The following is a 13,183-nucleotide window of genomic DNA, read 5'->3' as shown; positions in this document are numbered from 1 at the left end:
AACAGTGGGCTAAAATTAGAGAGCTCTAAACCATTTAAAATGCTAGCGCGGGCTACCCCCCCCCCCCCCCCACACACACACACACGATAACGTGTGTTGTTAGCTCGCACGCCGCAGTCCTATAGACACCCCTTCCTTGTTTGTTTATGTATGTATGCTTGTGCTTATACTATATGTCATTGTGTTGGTTTTACTTTATTTGTTTGTTATTGTAAATGTCTGACACCGTTTCTAATTGCTTTTACTGTATTCAGGAATTGTTGTTATTTGCATTATACTGTGACGATATTTGTGTGTTTCTGTGTGTATGTGTGTGCGCGCAAGTGTGTGTAATTTGGCCTGCTTGCACCACCAGCTGGTTAATTGTCCCCCGGTCTGGTCCAGTGGTAATGAGAGTGACTCAATACCAGACAAAAGAGAGGCCCTCTGTGAGAGACACCAGCCTATTGGCTGAGCCTAGTAAGAGCCCCCTCCACGCATGGGCCCCCTCCCCTGACCGATGCACGCCCACCCCCCTGCACCCCTCCTCGCTGCCGCTTGTTCTCCAACTTGCATGCCGGCCAAAACACACGCTTGCTCCTCCATGTAAAAGCTTCGTCCAGCAGAGCTAAGAATCGCAGGCGTTGGAGAGACTACAGACAGACACAGGAGAGCGAGAGAAGAGAACCACACGACAGCTAATGCTCCTGCATCTGTTCTAGCTGGAAGAGACCTTCCTGTGGATTTATCAATGACTTCTTTGTTTGGTCTGTTGCAGAGTGCCCCCTCTTTCAGCCCTCTGGAAACACCCTCCGACCTACAGAAGTAGTAAGTCCATGCTTATCTTACCTCTATGCTTCTGTCTTATTGCTTATCCATTCCCAAACGTGTGTTTGTCTGTGTTTAGGGTACGTTTTTAGGAGTGCTGTCAGCAGGGATTTTTTTGTGTGCATTTGAACACTCTGTGAAGAGTTCCCCTGAGACTGCTTCCAGAGAGAGAGAGAGAGAGAGAGAGAGCGAGAGAGAGAGAGAGAGAGAGCGAGAGAGCGAGAGAGAGAGAGAGAGAGAGAGAGAGAGAGAGAGAGAGAGAGAGAGAGAGAGAGAGAGAGAGAGAGAGAGAGAGAGAGAGAGAGAGAGAGAGAGAGAGAGAGAGAGAGAGAGAGAGAGAGAGAGAGAGAGAGAGAGAGCTGCCAGTACAGTGTGTCCTCTGTCTGCTTTCGAGAAAATTTGGGGGGGGGGGGGGGCATGGTTACTATGTGGCAATTTATTTAAAGCTGAAAGGAAACAGCCCCTGAGTCAAACCTGGATGTCATTTGTGAGTGGAGAGAGACGGGGAACTGCGCTCTACTCCACCCCTACAGCTACGTAACTTTACAGAAAACGTTATCCCCCAGAGTGGGTGTGTGAAGCGCCTGTATCGTATAACAAGAATAACTTTTATATGAAAGCGGGTGTTTGGTCATTAAGCAAACCAGCAGCGTTACGACTTGGATCACTTTGTTTTTGTCAGCAGAGATTTATGTGCGCTATTTTTGTTTCCGCAATAAAATGTAAGGAATTCTAGCCCTCGCCATGGTAACTTTCTTGAGGTCCATTGGCTGAAAGTTGTCCCTCCATTTCAACATGGAATTTTCCATCTCTCTCCAAACTTAAAGTGCATTCGGAAAGTATTCAGACCCCTTGACTTTTTCCACATTTTGTTATGTTACAGCCTTATTCTAAAATTGATTCAATAGTTTTTTCTCCCTCATCAATCTACACACAATATCCCATAATGACAAAGTAAAAACAAGTTTTTAGACATTTTTGCTAATTTATTACAAATAAAAAACTGAAATATAACATTTACATAAGTATTCAGACCCTTTACTCAGTACTTTATTGAAGCACCTTTGGCAGCGATTACAGCCTCGAGTCTTCTTGGGTATGATGCTACAAGCTTGGCACTCCTGTATTTGGGGAGTTTCTCCCATTCTTCTCTGCAGATCCTATCATGCTCTGTCAGGTTGGATGGGGAACGTTGCTGCACAGCTATTTCCAGGTCTCTCCAGAGATGTTCGATTGGGTTCAAGTCCGGGCTCTGGCTGGGCCACTCAAGGACATTCAGAGACTTGTCCCGAAGTCTCTCCTGCGTTGTCTTGGTTGTGTGCTTAGGGTCGTTGTCCGGTTAGAAGGTGAACCTTCGCTCCCAGTCTGAGGTCCTGAGCACTCTGGAGCAGGTTTTCATCAAGGATCTCTCTGTAATTTGCTCCGTTCATCTTTCCCTCGATCCTGACTGATCTCCCAGTCCCTGCCCGCTGAAAAACATCCCCACAGCATGATTCTGCAACCACCATGCTTCACCACAGAGATGGTGCCAGGTTTCCTTCAGATGTGACGCTTGGCATTCAGGACAAAGAGTTCAATCTTGGTTTCATCAGACCAGAGAATTTAATTTATTATGGTCTGAGAGTCCGTTGGGTGCCTTTTGACAAACTCCAAGTGGCCTGTGAAGTGCCTTTTACTGAGGAGTGGCTTCCGTCTGGCCACTCTACCATAAAGGTATGATTGGTGGAGTACTGCAAAGATGGTTGTCTTTCTCTCAGGTTCTCCCATCTCCACAGAGGAACTCTGGAGCTCTGTCAGAGTGACCATCAGGTTCATGGTCACCTCCCTGACCAAGGTCCTTCTCCCCTGGTTCCTCAGTTTGGCCGGGCGGCCAGCTCTAGGAAGAGTCTTGGTGGTTCCAAACTTCTTCTATTTAAGAGTGAAGTAGGCCACTGTGTTCTTGGGGACCTTCAATACTGCAGAAATGTTTTGGTACCTTTCCCCAGATCTGTGCCTCGACACAATCCTATCTCGGAACTCTACGGACAATTCCTTCGACATCACGGCTTTTTTGCTTTGACATGCACTATCAACTGTAGGACCTTATATAGACAGGTGTGTGCCTTTCCAAATCAAGTTGTAGAAACGTCTCAAGGACGATCAATGGAAACAGAATGCACCTGAGCTCAATTTCGAGTCTCATAGCAAGAACCTGTTTTCGCATTGTCATTATGGGGTTGATTAATGAGGAATTATGTTATGCATTTTTGAATAATGCACTATCGTAAAAAAAAAAAGAGAAAAGTCTAGGGGTCTGAATACTTTCCGAATGCACTGTATATTAGGATTTCACTGCATGATATTCCCTAACTCTTTTGAACAGTTTATTGTCATCCTAAATCTTTGACGTCATTCATTGTCGTCAGCTCGTTGGATATGAAGTATTCAGTATTCATTTGTCAAGCTTATTGATATTGCCATGCACAGTATTGCAGTAAGTTAATTAACAGAGACATCTGTTTGTACTTATTATATTAAATGTAATTTTATGAATACTACATGCTTTAACTCATGCCCACAGTCTAGATGGATTGCTTAATGCATTGGTTCGGTCTAAAGCCTTTCTTTGTCAATAAATAAACATGTATTTGTAGAGGTCTAACAAATATGTATAGTAACTTGTTGCATCAACTGTCTACTCCCAAGTTCTGAAAATTCACATTTAAAATGAGCAACAACGATTTGTTTCTGGTCAATAGCTAATCATAGTTGCACATTACTTTGACGAACAAAAACAATAATACCTGTCAGACCGCTGGCTTCGTTGGCCCGAACCGCTTTGATTTGCTATAATGTTTAATCATGTTTGTGATGCGTCATGCGTCAAAACAGTTTATGCTCTGAAGCCTATAGCCTGTTCAAGAAATGTGTTTCAAATAGCCATGAGCTGCTGAGACGAAGCTGTACGTCCCACATGCTTTCCTCGAGCGGATACGAGACACATGTTTAGGGCGTGAGAGTTTTACCGGGGTTTCTTTGAAATTGGAGGCCTGGCCTATATTCAAGAACTTTCAAGTACACATTTACCTCATTGCTGTGTACCACATTGCTTACTGTATACAGGCGTGTATGTATAAACAAGGGACTCAAACAGATATTTTTAGCTCCGAGTGCAGTATAGGTCAGCAACGGACGTGTGCGCAAACAGGATTCAGTCATTCGACTGTTCACGACGGAATGAGATGCTATCAGCTGTAGGCTTTGTATTTCAAATATTGCCATTTTTCAAACAGGCTAAGCTCCTATCAATCTATTCTTAGCCTTGCAATTTTATCCATCATCAAACAATCAAGCTCTCTGAGCTCGATGCCTGCTGGTTAGATGTTATTGGGTCAGAACATCTTCCGTCGTATGACAGATGGGATGTTGGTTCCAAGGAGCTGTAGAGCCAATGTAGCCTGCTAAGGGGTATTTATTTGAATATTTGCATGTACCCTATAAAGTTACGTTTTTTTTTTATTGAATATGAAGGCAGTATCCCAAATGGTTGGTTCTTCTGAGAACTATGAAATAGGTTCTTATTAAGGGGGTTGAATTAAAAAAAGGAGGTATTTATAATCCAACATTTGGTTCTTCCTGTTAAACTGTAACCAGGCACCATGTCAGAGTGCCTAACTCATTTGGGGAAAACCTGTTACTCTCCTCACGCCTCACTTCACTTGAGCCCTCAAATGTGTGTCTATTGTGTCCCCAAATGTTTTTTTATTGTTCATTTGCAGCACAGGAAAGTAGAATATCCGGCAATGGGAATTAAACTACTGTTGTGTTACCCTGTAAAGATACTGTCGGTGGAGCGATTCCTTATGCTGAAAAAAGTTGTTCTCAGGCTTTGTTTTATATTTCCACGTGACTTACTACGTTACTGGAAAATTGTCGTCAGTTTAATGGCCTCCACTCGTACACGGCAGCACAAATAGAAAGGCAGGGAGGCGTCAAGTTCTCTCCTCTCCTCGGAGCAATCCTGAGAAAAGTACAGGTGCATAGCAGAAGAGAGGCAGGAGCAACATGTGGTAACGTTCAGGCAATATTTTTTCGAAATCTCTCCAAACGGCCCCTGTGGAATGCTAAGATAAGGGTGGTGAGCACAAGTAGTGAGTGTTTTACGTCAAGGTCCAAATTCCAAGCATTCTTATATGAAAGCGTCTTTATACTCTTCATGTTCCCATAATACAAGTAAACAAACAGGCTGAATCAACAAGTAATCAACCACAGAATGTTCAAAATAAGTCGAACCATATTGCGACTCGCAAAATTGCGTAAATACAAATGCAATGCTTCTTTATCCTTTCATAAAATGCATTTTATACAACATTTTTAACTCCGTTAGACTGCACTTAATTGCCCACACTGGCATGTACTGAAGCATGCTCCCTCCTAGCTACAGTAGCTGGTTGTGTAAACACGTAGTCCTGTTCTAATCAGGCTTTCTGAGTAAAGCTGCTTTTTAGGTTGAATCACTCTTTACTCCCTGTTTTTCTCACCCCATATCTAGCTCCGGGTGTAAGGCCGGACACAGCGAGGTGGAGAAGGACGAAGGATCGTCTGGCAGCGAGCCAGCGGCTCCAGAATGCGACCGCTATGTCTACAAGAGCATCCTGGAGGGCGGTGATATTCCCCTGCAAGGTCTGCGGGCCCTCAACAAGCGCCATGCCAGCACCTCCTCTAAAGGTAGGATTCCACCACTCAACACATGTTGCCAGTAAATCGTGGGGGGAACTGAACTGGCTTCACAGTGTGACTCTGAAAGTTTTCTGTTTTTTTTACCACTCAGACAGAACCGAATGACTTACGGGGATGATGAACCATAAAAGTGTCTGTCAGGGATACATGTGTTTCCTTTTAACTCTGAATGTCCTTGAGTGGCTCACATATTCTTTTCACACCAGGGGCCAATCATCTCGCAGCATTTATTTTTTCTCAGATGTTTATTTGATTTATTATTGAAATCACGGGTCTTTCACCAAACTGTCCATATCCGCTTGGAAATCCATTGAGAGTTAGGCTGTTGAATCAATGAATGAAGGCTATTAGGCTAACCTTGGGTTTTCCCCTCGTCTTCAGTTATTTGCCTCTGCGGGCCAGGCGGTCGTTGGAGAGGCTTAGGGGGCAGGGCTCCGAAGTGGTACTTAAGCCAGGGAGCAAAGGTCCAGGCGAGTGGACGGATGGGGAGGAAAGGGGGAGATAAACAGGACTCTGGTTTTCACGGCTGGGCCAGACAGGGGTGAGATAAACAAGAAGGACGTAGCAGGGTGGTCAGGAATGAGGAAGTCAGCTGTCAGAGGGAGTTCAGAGGGTGTAATTCCTGCGCACATGACCAGGGGAGAGAAATGCGATGGGTAGAGGGAGAGGAAAGCAGGGAAGGGGACGAGAAAGGAAGGGGCACAGCCAGGTGATGTTGCCCCAAGCCACCATCGCGCCAGTCCATTTGGAGTTTGTTTTCGTTTTTTTGCCAGATGCACAAATGTATTCTTTATATTCTTATTTTTTTGTGAGCCTTCTGCCCTTCTCAGTTAATAAGAAATATTTGTTCTCAGCAGAATGAGTTTAGATGGCTAGTAGGCCTACTGTATTGGGAAACAAAGTTACCAGATGACTTGACTGCAGTTCAAGTCCCTATCCTATAAAAGTCTTGACTGAAGTCCCTTTTCCATAACATTGTGGAAACTGCTGTAAAGAGAATTCCGCCCAGAGTTATCTTGAGAAGACTTAGTCAACTGACTAGCGCACTTTCTCATTATGGCTTGCCAGAGACACGCCACCTTAGCTCTGTGGACACTCGGTTACAGTACAAACAGAGCAAGATAAAGTGCAGACAGAGACTAAGAAGCAACTCGTCATGTGGCTCTGCTTCGTGCTCTTCCAAACAATAATGGAACACTTTGTTTGTCACCGAACGTTGCTTCCTGCAGGCTGTTCTAGAGGCTAAGATTGTAACGTCCCCTTATAATGTCATATTCATGTAAATAACAGTAGCGTTCAACTTATTCAGTGTGTGGAGCTCAAACAGGACACTGAGGATATTGCAGGTCTGCCATATATGACTGAGCCAAAATGACAGACTCATAAGAATAATGCCAGTTAGAATTTGGAATCCTTGTAGAGTTACTTTCACGACAGCTGGTGGCAGTTATGTGTCATCATTCCCTACTGTGATGTGTCATTCCTTACTGTGGTAGAACCAGCACATACAGTACTTGGCATTACTAGCACATCGCTTACTTAGGTGAGAGTCAACCATAGCCTACTCATCACAGGGGTGTGCTCACAGGGGTGTGAATGACCCTGTCGGTTTTTACCGTTTTATTTGAGACTGTGTCCCGTGATGGTCCCTGAGAAGGAAGGGCTTTTTTGGGGCTTAATTCCTCAACGCTGAGGCTTATTTCGTAAGCATTGTGTTAAGTAGTGCGTAGATAGGCAAGTAGCTTATAGAGTCATTTTGTATTTCTTATGAACACGTACTGTATGAACTGTTTTTTTAATACCCATTTTCAAAGCTAGCTCTCTGTTGTGCGGTTCAAGAGGCAAATATTAGAAAACGAAGTCCAGTGTTTCACTCGAACAACAAGCTTACCAACATTAGGTCCACATAGCATTTCACGCATGCCATACTTCCCTGCTCTTTGCCCCTTTCTGTCGTTTCATTTATTTTATGTTGCTGCTTACGATCACCACCAATTGAATTCCGAATGATTGGGATTGAATAAGCATATCAGATCCAATGAAAATACTACACACTAGGGTCAAAATCAACATTTTCACTGCTCCACTCAAAGCGAAGTGTTTTACTTCATTTTACAAGTATCCTTACTAATTGTATAACAAAGTCATTTGTTGTATAACAGTCATTTGTTACTTGATGTGAAATGAATCAAGTGTTTTTCTCCCTCCCATCAACTTTTGATGGAACCTTAGAAATGTGTTGACCCTGTCTTTTCTTCAGTGTGTGTGAATTTGTGACCACTGTAACCTAATGCGCTGTTTATTCTGTTGTTCTGCATGCTTGCCAGTGGATTATCAAGGTGGGAATGGCTATATAATTTCACCCTGCTCTTCTGTAAATAGTCGATCAGTTCTTGCCAGTAATGCCCTAGGTTACCAGTGTAAGAATAAGAAGCCCTTATCCGCCGCCAAAGCCTGCATACCCCAAATCCTCCCCTCGAAGTTCAAACCTAAGCTGATGGCCCCTAGTGGTGACAGCCAGGACAGGAGGACTGTGCCCGCCAGGCACCCAAAGGCACACAGCTGTGAGGATATATACACAGGGAGCACGGGAGCAGAGGCCCGGGAGAGCGGACTACACTCAAACACAGACTCAGACTCCAATGATCTCCCCCTTGACTCTGAGACTGGTTTTCAAAATGGCAACCCTGAGACTAGAAGGAGCACAGCAGAGTTCTCCACCCTGTACCGGAACATGCACAGCATCCAGAGACCTTCCTACTCGGCGGGCTCCAGCCCCCACGGGAGTGTCCGTAGCCTGACCTCCCTGTTTGAAAAGGTGGGGATCAATGAAACTGATGGGGAGGGGGACGAGGCAGGGGGGAACATTCCCCGGCGGGACGCTGTGTTGTCAAGGGTGTCGGCGTTTGAACTGATCATCCAGCGCTCCAGCCCGACTCCCACACGCTCTTCCTCCATGCCAACGCTACCCACTGGCCCCACCCAAAACCACGGCGCCGCCAACCTCTTCATGGCGTCTGCCGTCTCGGCTGAGTTGCTGCTGGTCACTGACCCTGGGCAGACAGAGGGCTGCCCTCTGGAGGACACGGAGGGCAAGGCAGCCCAAGACGAGGCCTCTCGATCAGGCAGCGAGATAGTGGAGGCGGTGGCATCCTCGGAGTACAGTGACACCCTGCGAGCCGAGTCTCTCTCTGGGACTGAGGTAGAGATGGAGCAGCACGGCTCCACAGAGAAAGCCCCAGTACCAAAAGAGAAACCCCCAGTGGTCACTTTCTCCAGAACCTCAAACAGTCCGCCAGCACCAGTCACTCCATCTGCTCCCTCACACAACTACCACCTCCACAACCACCACCACCTTAAACCCAGCAGCAAGTGCAAAGGCTCCTGCCCAGCCTCCTATACCCGGTTCACCACCATCCGGCGGCATGAGAGGCGGCAGCAGGCCTCAGCCCAGCAGGACAAACTCTCCACTCAGGAGAAAATAAAGAACTCCTCCTCTCTCCCCGCAAACCTCTTGCTCATGGGCCCTGCACCATTCATGGTGAAGAGGTCTCTCCAGTCTCACCGGGCCAAAAATTATTTCTCAGCCGCTAAGGTGATGGCAGGTCAAAGGTCACAGACCCATTCTAGTGAGCCCAGGCCCCTCATCCCACAGCGTCTCTCTTCCTTGGAGGTGCTGGAGAGGCTTGGCACTGGAGAGGGTGCGCCGACCGACAGTGACAACAACCTGACTAATGGGGGAGGCATGGACGCCAATGGGAATCTTCTGCAGCCGCTGACAGCTCATCGCAGAGGTGGCTATCTCCTCCCCATACTTTCACCTGAGTGCCACCCTTCCTACACACCCATGCCGATCTCTATGGCCACTCATTTTGTTTATTCTCCAAAACTTTTCTTCCTCACATTGTGTCTGTTTTTTTTTTCACAACGTGATGCTACCACCTTCCATCTTTTTAGTCTCTGTGGTTCGTGACAAAGTGACAATGCAGCCTCTCCATTTCAGTTTTTGGTGTTTTGGTTTTGGTGGTTTTTCCATTTTCATTTTTTTCCCCGTCGAAATTGTTTCCCCACCAACCCATCACAAAACACTTGAGTAACTGTGCATGACACCTTCATTTTGATTCAAATATATTGAATTTCGTGTAAAATGGCTTGCGTACTGTATACACCCTCAAGTAATGTGTTACCGTGAATTTTTTTAAGGCTTTGTGGATTTGGTTTTGGTCAGCTTTGAGGTAAACAAATGTGCATCCTCCATTCATCTGTCATCCTCCTTCTGACAGGACTGGCATTTCAATTAGAGACTATGTGCTTTCCCTCTTATGTCTTCATAGCTGGTATTGGCATTTCCTGTCTTTATTCTGTGTGATAAAACATGGATTTCTGTCACAAGAGGTTGGGAGTTATAGGGGTTTACTATGGTGCTTTGCTTGGAGGCACTGTGCAATGTCTATATTGGTAAAGGCTGGGTGGGAAGCAAGATGAGTAACATAGTACAGTTAGTGATGACTGGGATGAGGCACTAAACATGTCAGTGTGGAATTTAGATTACTCATTGGTGATGGGTGATATGTATTCACATTGTACACCAACCATATCATAGTCACAGTATTGTATCGGAATGTTTTGTACAGTATTTGTTGCCTCTATAGCTGTCGATCTCTCTCTCTCTGCCTTTTTTTCATCAACAACACCCTAAAGCTTAGTCATAGTGTGTTGCTGTGTTTGTTGTTGTTTCGTGCATGCGGGAATATACGCTGAGTGTACAAAACATGAAGAACACCTTCCTTATAGTGATTTGCACCCCCCTCCCCCCGATGAATAACAGCTCATATTTGTCTAGCTCATCAACAATAACACATTTGAGCCCTCCTGATCCATCATGGAAGTATATAAGATCCACTCTCTTGATCCATGAACTGCTCTGCTGCTGACCTCCCCCATATACTGTAGATAGACATTCATGTGCTTCAAAAAAATACTTTGTGTAGTAGTTAACAATCACAATGACACACCGCAGCTACTATATACACTGTACAAGAATACAGACTGAGTGTACAAAACATTCAGAACACAACCACAGTTGTGTCAAGTTGCCTGGATGTCCTTTGGGTGGTGGATCATTCTTGATAAACACGGGAAACTGATAAACATGGGGGGAAAAACAGCAGCATTGCAGTTCTTGACACAAACCGGTGTGCCTGGCACCTACTACCGTACCCTGTTCGAAGGCACTTAAATCTTGTCCATTCACCCTCTGAATGGCACACGTACACAATCTATGTCTCAATTGTCTCGAGGCTTAAAAATCCTTCTTTAACCGGTCTCCTCCACTTCATCTACATGGATTGAAGTGGATTTAACAAGTGACATCAATAAGGCTTTCACCTCAATTCACCTGGTCAGTATTTGCCATGGCAACAGCAGGTATTATTCATGTTTTTGTACATTTAGTGTATGTTTTGTCATTATTTTTGGGGTTGTGTGTGTATTTTTCCTTTATCATACTGAAAATGACACCTTTTCTTTGGAGCATGACTAGTTCAATATGGTACAATGTTACAAGTTCCCTTGCTTTGTCAAACTATGCTTTATACATCTATTGGAATTGTGGTATTGCAATGGGTTATTTAAAAAAACAAAAATATATACACTACCGTTGAAAAGTTTGGGGCCACTTAGAAAAGCAAATTGTTTTGTCCATTAAAATAACATCTAAATTGATCAGAAATACAGGGTAGACATTGTAGAATAGTGTAGACAATGTAGAATAGCCTTAATTTCTCAGAACAAGAATAGACTGACTAGTTTCAGAAGAAAGAACTTTGTTTCTGGCCATTTTGAGCCTGTAATCGAACCCACAAATGCTGATGCTCCAGATACTCAACTAGTCTAAAGAAGGACAGTTTTATTGCTTCTTTAAATCAGAACAACCGTTTTCAGCTGTGCTAACATAATTGCAAAAGGGTTTTCTAATGATCAATTAGCCTTTTAAAATGGTAAACTTGGATTAGCTAACACAACGTGCCATTGGAACACAGGAGTGATGGTTGCTGATAATGGGCCTCTGTACACCTATGTAGATATTCCATAAAAAAGAATCTGCCGTTTCCAGTAACGATAGTCATTTACAACATTAACAATTTCTACACTGTATTTCTGATCAATTTGATGTTATTTCTTTCAAAAACAAGGACATTTCTAAGTGGCCCCAAACTTTTGAACGGTAGTGTATATTACAGATATTGAGAGCAGCATTATTGATGATTTTTGTTATTTGAAAATGTTCAATCACTTGTAAGATTTTCAGGACATAATGAATTTATTTTTTGTACTAGATTCAGACTCGTTCCAGGCTTTGACCCAAGGAGACCTTGGTGACGGCCAGGAGGAGGTGGTTAGGAGACGCCATGGAGACAAAGAGGTAACATTTCTTTATAATTTTTAATAAATTCTGAAATGTTTCGTTTCTAGTCATCTCAACAAAACCTGATAGGGCTTCACTCTCTTTTTGACCAAGAAATAGAACTCTAAACGTTTCTGTGTAAACAAAAACGGTGAAATATTTTAACAATTAAAAAATTTGCTTTTGTATCCTCATCTTGAAAATGTCTGCGGTCCTCAGAACTATTAATGTGGCATACAAGAACAAGTGAAATACAAAAAAAATGTACTAGCAGATTATGGTATGTTTCCCTGACAGAAAATCTTGGAAGAGCAGCGGCGGCTGAAGAGGGAGCAGGAGGAGGCTGACACAGCATCGAGGCGACACACAGGAATCGTTCCCACCCACCACCAGTTCATCACTAACGAACGCTTCGGAGACCTGCTCAACATCAACATCAACGACACAGACAAGAGGAAATCCGGATCAGAGGTACAGTACAGTAACATCCCTCTCATTGTGCAAAATGACAGCTATTTTGGTGGTGTGTGTGCGTAAGTGGTGCGTCAGCTGTTTGTTCACACGCACCCGCCCGCAAATGCCAGTAACCCATCGGCAACCTTCCGACTATTGTATGTACTGTACGGTATATAAAAAATATATATATTTATTTTTTCTTCATAAAGGTAGTGTACTGGGCCTTTATTAGTCCTGTATTAGCGGGCCAATATACCCCCTCTTGCCCCAACATAGGTAAGCAGATCATAGGCTAACATTACTTGATTGCACAACACAGTTTTGAGCCCTCCCCCCGTTATGTTTCTGTGATTTACTATTTCAACATACCTCACTACAATACCATACACTACTCTATTTTCAGTGACCAGCTAAATAGATCTGCTAAACATATATTATCATCATGATAAACCTGCTGTTCACTGTGTATTCCCTGGCACACATTTAAAAGGGAAAGGGGGACACCTAGTCAGTTGTACAACTGAATGCATTCAACTGAAATGTGTCTTCCGCATTTAACACTGTCTTAATCGACATCTATTTCTTCGGCGCCCGGGGAACAGTGGGTTAACTGCCTTGCTCAGGGACAGAACGGCCAATTTTGACTTTGTCAGCTTGGTGATTCGATCCAGCAACCTTTCAGTTACTGGCCCAGCGCTCTAACCACTAGGCACTACGTTTTAATCAGTCAGCTTCCTCTGTTGGCAGTGCTCTATCTGTTTGACTGTAGCCCACAGTATTTACCACCGGACAGAA

The 13,183-nt window shown here is 44.2% G+C and overlaps 1 protein-coding gene across 7 annotated transcripts in view; it reads left to right on the top strand.

Annotated features, from left to right (window-relative positions):
* Window positions 1–13,183, top strand: part of LOC129836113 (sorbin and SH3 domain-containing protein 1-like) — a 77,112-nt gene that overhangs the window by 51,936 nt on the left and 11,993 nt on the right. For all 7 annotated transcript variants that reach the window (XM_055901919.1, XM_055901917.1, XM_055901918.1 and 4 more), the window contains 5 exons: window positions 758–807; window positions 5,339–5,514; window positions 7,854–9,320; window positions 11,865–11,950; window positions 12,230–12,403. In XM_055901919.1, the coding sequence (XP_055757894.1) occupies window positions 758–807; window positions 5,339–5,514; window positions 7,854–9,320; window positions 11,865–11,950; window positions 12,230–12,403 (1,953 nt within the window). The remainder of the gene's footprint in view (window positions 1–757; window positions 808–5,338; window positions 5,515–7,853; window positions 9,321–11,864; window positions 11,951–12,229; window positions 12,404–13,183) is intronic.

Source organism: Salvelinus fontinalis, chromosome 37, assembly GCF_029448725.1.
Source record: "Salvelinus fontinalis isolate EN_2023a chromosome 37, ASM2944872v1, whole genome shotgun sequence".
NCBI classification, from domain to species: Eukaryota; Metazoa; Chordata; class Actinopteri; order Salmoniformes; family Salmonidae; genus Salvelinus; species Salvelinus fontinalis.
The sequence above is the reverse complement of the archived record's forward strand: the minus strand, read 5'-3'. Positions and strand labels throughout refer to the sequence as shown.